Genomic DNA, 6,718 nt, shown 5'->3' on the forward strand with positions numbered 1-6,718 from the left:
AGAAAAATGTGTTATTAGCCACCCAGCCAAATTTGAATGATAAAAAAAGTCGGCAAGTACATAAAATAAGCTATCAAAATCTTGAAAAAATGAGCAATGGTCTCTGCTCTCAAACGCTGGGGGCGTGTCCGCTGACTGCGCTGAAACCACGCCCACTCGCGGGAAAGCTGCCGTCGCCACACACACTCAACTGTCACCGCTACAGCCGGAATGGATGCTCCTAGCAGTTTATTAGGTTTTACCAAGCCATCGAGCCCCCGTTTTAGCCCCGCCCAAAAAATCCGGAAAATAGCAATGGTGAAAAACTGTTTAACGGTCTAACTCCACAATTCAGTCCTTCACAGTTCACAGTCTTTGTAATATGTTTTAGCAATACATTTCTAACATTTATAATGTGTTTAGAATTTTTTTTAGAATTGCCTTTACAGGGAAAAAAGTTTTGAATACAACAAAATACAAAAATTAACTGAAACAATATCCCTGGAAAACCTGTTATGACTTGTTTTTTCACTTCTCATGATTTTGCATCCCTGATCATTATTAACAAATCCAAATTGTACACATAAATACCAGATTAATTGAAAATGTGTTTTAAGTTCTTAGGAAAGAAAGTTCAATGAAGAATTTATCTGATTTTAATGAACACTTGAGAACAGGTAAATGTAACATATTCAACACTTATAGTAATTAGGCATAAGTAATTGAAAAGGCACACAAAGTTTAAATCTGTTTAGATCTATTCTTTAAAACTAGATTTTGTTTTCTTTTTGGAATCAAAACTTTTTTTAATCCTCCTTAAACATAAACATATAAATCAGCAATAAACTGTTAGCTGGTGATGTTTGACTTTGGATCATGAGTAAGCAGAGGAAAGACACTGTCCAGCATTTAATTATGACAATAATAACGATGATGATGTTAACATGTGATCTACCTATTGAAAACAGTCTGAAGTTAATGAATAGTGCAAATTACAATTGCCTGTACACACTAACTGCAGCATGGTAGAAATACACTTTGCAGTGTTTTTGAATCTGAGGATATCCTGTCAGATTTAGTTGAATGTTAACCAAAACATAATTCAGTGCATCTGTTATGATTGTATTTGCTTTATGATAAATGTTATTTTTCTGTAGCAGACTGATTTCTTTAAAATACTGAGTTGCTCTACATTAACGGCTCATTTTCTGTTTTCTTGGTAGGGTAGTGTACATGTTTCTTTAACTTAGATAACAGTTACAACAGTACTCATGATGTTAATCAAACATGTTCTGTTTGCATTCAAGGCATAATTTAATGTTTTAGAGATCATATTGATTTTATCTTGACTTTATTTACATATGTGCCCTTGTGGTAATGAAAAAGTAGTGAAAAGTAATCTGATTACATTACTTTCAAATTGCTGTAATTGGATTACGTTTCTGATTGCCTTTATTGTTAAATAATCAGTAATCTGTAACAGTAACCCTCACAACCCTGTGTAGAATGTATTATTCCAATTCATGGACGTCTTCCTCCTCCAGCATGCAGGTGTGGGCGATTGCGCAGGTCACGGCATATGGGTCACAGTTGGCAGCAGGACGGCGATCCTCAAAGTAACCACATTTGTCCTGAGCAACCTGGCGGGGGATGCGGATGCTGGCCCCTCGGTTAGCAACACCTGCGGAGAATTCATGGATGCTTTGGGTCTCATGAAGACCTGTAAGGCGGCGCTTGTTATCCTCACCATTTTGTGGGTCGTAGACTCGAATATGCTCTGCATGACGCTTTCTCAGTTTCTCGATGGCTTTCTCGATATGTCTAATGTAGAGGGGAGGATTATGGGGATCAGATGGGGGCAAAACACAATAACATTCTCTCTCTCTATGTTGTTCTTTAACATTTTAATTAGTGCTGTTAATGGATAAAAAATTGTAATCGGATTAATTCTGTGATATGAAGATTAATTGATCGCAATGAATTGCATATATCAATATTTGTAGAGAAAAGCTCCCAAATAAAAATTATTCAATATATAATGTTTTAATAATGATAAATAATAATATTTAAATAATTACAAATATAATATTTACAAAAAAATATAATAGTTTAAATAAATCAAATATATACAATTATTTGTGGATGACAAGTACAGCATTGATATGACAATACAAAAAGCGTCTTTAGAAGGCAATATATTGTTTATTTCCATATTATTGAACATAAGCCTATCATTGACCTGTAGTACAAGGCAATCCTTTTTGGATTTGATAAATTCTCCTTCTGCCCAATAGGTGGCGGTATGCACAAAGAGTGCGAATTACCAAAAACGACAACAAAAGAAGAATGTGAAAGTGGGTATTGATTGTAAAAAAGGACTTAAATATGTATCTGTTTTTCACCCACAACTTCTCTATCGCTTCTGAAATTATGGATTTAACCACTGGAGTTGTATGGATTACTTTTATGTTGCATTTATGTGCTTTTTGGAACTTAAAAATGTTAGTACCCATTCACTTGCATTGTATGGACCAACAGAGCTGAGATATTTTTCTATAAATCTTCGTTTGTGTTCAGCAGAAGAAAGAATACATACACATCTGAGATGGCATGAGGGTGAGTAAATGATGATAAATATTTCATTTTAGGGTGAACTATCCTTTTAAGTCTCTAATCTCGCTGAGTACATACCCAATCCCTCCTTCCTCTCTGGTGTGCACAGTGCTCACATTGACGTGGCAACCAGCTCCATTCCAATCTCCTTTCATGGGTTTTGGATCTAAAGTGGCCACCACCCCAAAGTCTTCACACACCCTGTTTAGAACGAAACGGGCCATCCACAGATGATCTCCCAGCTCAATACCTTCACATGGTCCCACCTGGAACTCCCACTGCAGAAAGAGCAAACTATCAATACTGGGCGTCCAGAACATGGAGATACTAATCAGATTACTATATCGTCATGGCAGTTACCTGAGAGGGCATGACCTCCGCATTAGTGCCACAAATTTTGATGCCAGCATACAGACAGGCTTTATAATGGCACTCCACAATGTCTCTGCCAAAGGCCCTGTCAGCACCAACACTGCAGTAATATGGACCTGACAGATGAGAGTCAGATTTCAGATTCAGAAGGAATTCTGTCCCTAGGTGTCAGAAAGGTTCCAGACCAGAAAAAATAAATAATAAACTTAAGTAGAAAAATACAGCTGGTTTAATTCTATGGGTAAAAAATACTAATAAGTGCACTCATGATAACATTCACATTCTCTTTAACCTTGTGGCTTGGGGTAACCAAGTCTAGGCCAGCCGAAAGGGTGTCCATCCACTCCAAATAGTGTATACTCTTGCTCCATGCCAAACCAAGGGTGGACCTCTTTGACCTTCTCCATGACCTTGTTACAGTTGTTACGATGGTTAGATTCTAAGAGAATAAATTGAAAGTGAAATTTCACCAGCCATCCCGGTATTCAGAGTAATTTTTCCTACTGTTCCGATCCTGAGAAGGATCCTTACAAGTAAGCTACAATGTCTATTGTGCCATCTAGCACCCTGTGCAAGCGTCAAGCACTAGGAAGTGTAATCGATCTTGAAATCATGATCATGCTTAGAGACTACATAGCAAGATGTACAGCAAAAAAGGTGTTATATTTTGGTCTGTTCTCACCCAAAACCAACTGGATCGCTTCAGAAGACATTGATTAAACCACTGGAGTATGATGGATTATGTTTATGATGACTTTTTCTCCTTTTTGGAGCTTCAAAGGTCTGATCACCATTCACTTGCATTTTATGGCCTGACAGAGCTGAGATATTCTTCTAAAAATCTTTGTTTGTGTTGATGTGAAGAAAGAAAGTCATAAACATCTGGGATGGCATGAGGGTGAGTAAATGAAGAGAGAATTTTCATTTTTGGGTGAACTATCTTTTTATGCGGTGTAATGATCAGTCACAGTCATTTTCACGGCATAGAACTTTGAGGCAAAGCGGAGGGTGATGTCTCTTCTCACATAATAACATAATTTCAACATAAAAAATTATTCCATGTCCATTTAATTATATTTGGTATGTAATAAGTTGTGTCTGGGTCCTGTTCACCCGTCTGGGTTTATTTTTTGATAATGACTCACCGTAGATTGTCCCTTACTTGGATAGTATTTAAACGGTAGAAATGTTCAGCTTTTTTGTCAAAGAGAGTTTAAGGTATATGTGCCTTTACAGAAAATGTCTTTATAAATCAAGCCTACTCTCACTTGTTGTATTTCCGTTTCTTTAATAGTTTCTTATGCCTTAGATGTCTTCAAACCATTTCCATTCATGTCCACATTTACACTCAACATTTATGCATTTGGCAGAGACTTTTATCCAAAGTGACTTACAGTGCATTTAATTTTATCATTATATGTGTTCCTGGTGAATGGAACCCATGACCTGCTATTGTTAGTGCCATGCTCTACCAGTTGAGCTACAGAATCATATATCTGTTATACCTGCAGCTTCTCTGGTGTGCTTGAGCACCTCACACAGGACTAGTTTGTTAGGGTCCAAAAGGAAGGGGTCCCTGAAAATGCTAACTGGAATCAGAAGCATGTCACTGTTGGATCCTACAGCCTGCCCTGTACTGGAACCATCGAAGTTCCATTCTGGTAGATCTGCCAAAGACCAGGAGCCAAACCCAGGATAAGCAACACATTGGGGATATTTCATCAAAAGAAAATGAAACATGAACTCAAGCTGAAACAATACCAACTATGCTCTTCGGTTCAGTATCCATGGTTCGAGTCTTGCTACGCAGACCCTCTCCAGAGCCGTCGATCCAGATATAAGTGACCTGACAGAAGTCTCCCTGAGGTAAACTGAGGTATTGCTGGCGCAGGGCCTTGTTGAGAACAGAGCTGTCAGATAAGTAAGACATGCTGGACCAGATTTACAGTAAACAGTGAATCTGGAAAGACAAAACAAAAAAACATTAAAATGAAACTATATTGTGTTTGTCTGATGGTTTATCTTTTTTTTGTTTTTTAATCCTTAAAGGGTTTTACTCTTTGATTATTGTCTTTTGATTATTAAACATTTCAAGAATTTGCATAAAGATTGTGCGTGCGGTTTCAAACAGCAGGTTAGGTGTTCATTAAAACAGCATAAATATTATACCGTAAGAAGTGTAATTTGCTGCCCTACATTTTTTAAGTAAAATCAGAGGTAACAAAATTACAGCATTTAAGTTCATTGTACTTTTATAACCACTTTTATATTTTCTGAAATAACTGATTAAATACATTTAGTTAAAACTCTGAAACCTCTTAAAATTTAGTTGAATTGACAGAAATTATTGTGACAAGTAAAATGGATTGTTGATAACATAATGACAAAAACAAGGTTTGCAATGTGCTTTTTCAAGGAATTACAAGGATTTGATGCTTTTAAATCTAATTTGAAGACTCATCTTTTCTCCTTTGCCTATGAGCGTGCCTATTGTGCATAACTGTATTTAGTTTAGTTGTTATTGTGTAGCCTATATGTTTGAGCGTGATATTTGTATGATAGTGTTTTTTTTATTTATTTCTCTTCTGTAAAGTGCTGTGGTCAATATGTGTTGTTTTTAAATGTGCTGTAAAAATAAACACGATTAATTGATTAAAGGAATTATAAGGCTAGCTCTAATATTCAAAGACTTAATGCTGTTACACAAATCAACACGATACACAATGTTTCTACTACGTAGACAATGGTCAAATATAACCATATACTGTATATTTGTTAATAAAATATTTCATTCTTAGAGAGCATCAAGAAATAGTAAAAGTTGCAATACAAGATTTAGGGCACAGCTTAATATTTAAGCTTTATAAAAGTGTTTTCCTTTCTATACAATTCTATGTGCTGCACCCTTCAGTGTTGTACATATTAAAATATTTTACCATATAAGAACAAATTCCAATGGCTAGAGTTACATGATTGGTATTTAAATATTATATATTTTGGCGTATATATATATATATATATATATATATTAGACATACACACACACACACACACAGAGTACTCTGCAAAAGGCACATTAGATGTTTCACAAAAGCATTTGTCTTAAGATGCTTATTTATATCTACAGCTTTAGTGTGTTAATAGGAAATCTAAATGTTTGACTCCCAAACATTACATTTGCAAATAAAAAAGATTAGAATAGAAGAACAGAGAGCCCTGTAACAGATGCCATAGCCCCCACAAAGCCCCCCCACTGAACATTGTGTTAGTCTGAGATTACACAAAGAGACAGAAGCAATTGAGACTGCAATTAACTGTGGCGAATTCTCTAAGAAGCTTGTGTCCAGGTGTACCTAGGAGAATTGGTGCCAAGGTTGTGACACCGAATATTGATTTTGCTTTTTTTATGTTTACTGGAATTTGTATGATATTAAGTGATAAATGATAGTAATTATTTTTGAAGACTATGCAACAGTTTTCACAAGTACCTAAAACCTTTTCACAGTACTATGCGTGTGTGTGTGTGTGTGTGTGTGTGTGTGTATATATATTAAACAATTCAAAGAATTGTACAGTGCATTTATATAGTGACAGCATTACAGTATGTTATGATATAAGTATTATATGTGTGTTCATAAATGTACCAATCAATTAAAACAGAGTACTCACTCAGAGAAGTTTATAAGATGTAATTGGATCCACTTCAAATGAACACTGAAGCCTGCTTGTTGAAACAGTCAAGTTTAATGCATCC

At 35.8% G+C, this 6,718-nt stretch overlaps 1 protein-coding gene across 2 annotated transcripts; it reads right to left on the reverse strand.

Moving 5' to 3' along the window:
* Window positions 1-624: 624 nt before the first annotated feature.
* On the reverse strand, window positions 625-6,718 carry LOC127627507 (glutamine synthetase-like). Of its 2 annotated transcripts, none has more exons than XM_052103915.1 (7): window positions 6,634-6,718; window positions 4,726-4,924; window positions 4,470-4,631; window positions 3,257-3,403; window positions 2,953-3,080; window positions 2,671-2,870; window positions 625-1,800 (listed from the first exon to the last, which is right to left on the reverse strand). In XM_052103915.1, exons 2-7 carry the CDS (start codon window positions 4,892-4,894, stop codon window positions 1,491-1,493), a joined length of 1,116 nt encoding a protein of 371 aa, XP_051959875.1. In that variant the 5' UTR covers window positions 4,895-4,924; window positions 6,634-6,718; the 3' UTR covers window positions 625-1,490. The 2 variants fall into 2 exon arrangements, with proteins under 2 accessions (XP_051959875.1, XP_051959874.1); XM_052103914.1 differs by having other exon boundaries at window positions 2,953-3,125.

This window comes from Xyrauchen texanus, chromosome 34 (genome assembly GCF_025860055.1).
Source record: "Xyrauchen texanus isolate HMW12.3.18 chromosome 34, RBS_HiC_50CHRs, whole genome shotgun sequence".
NCBI classification, from domain to species: Eukaryota; Metazoa; Chordata; class Actinopteri; order Cypriniformes; family Catostomidae; genus Xyrauchen; species Xyrauchen texanus.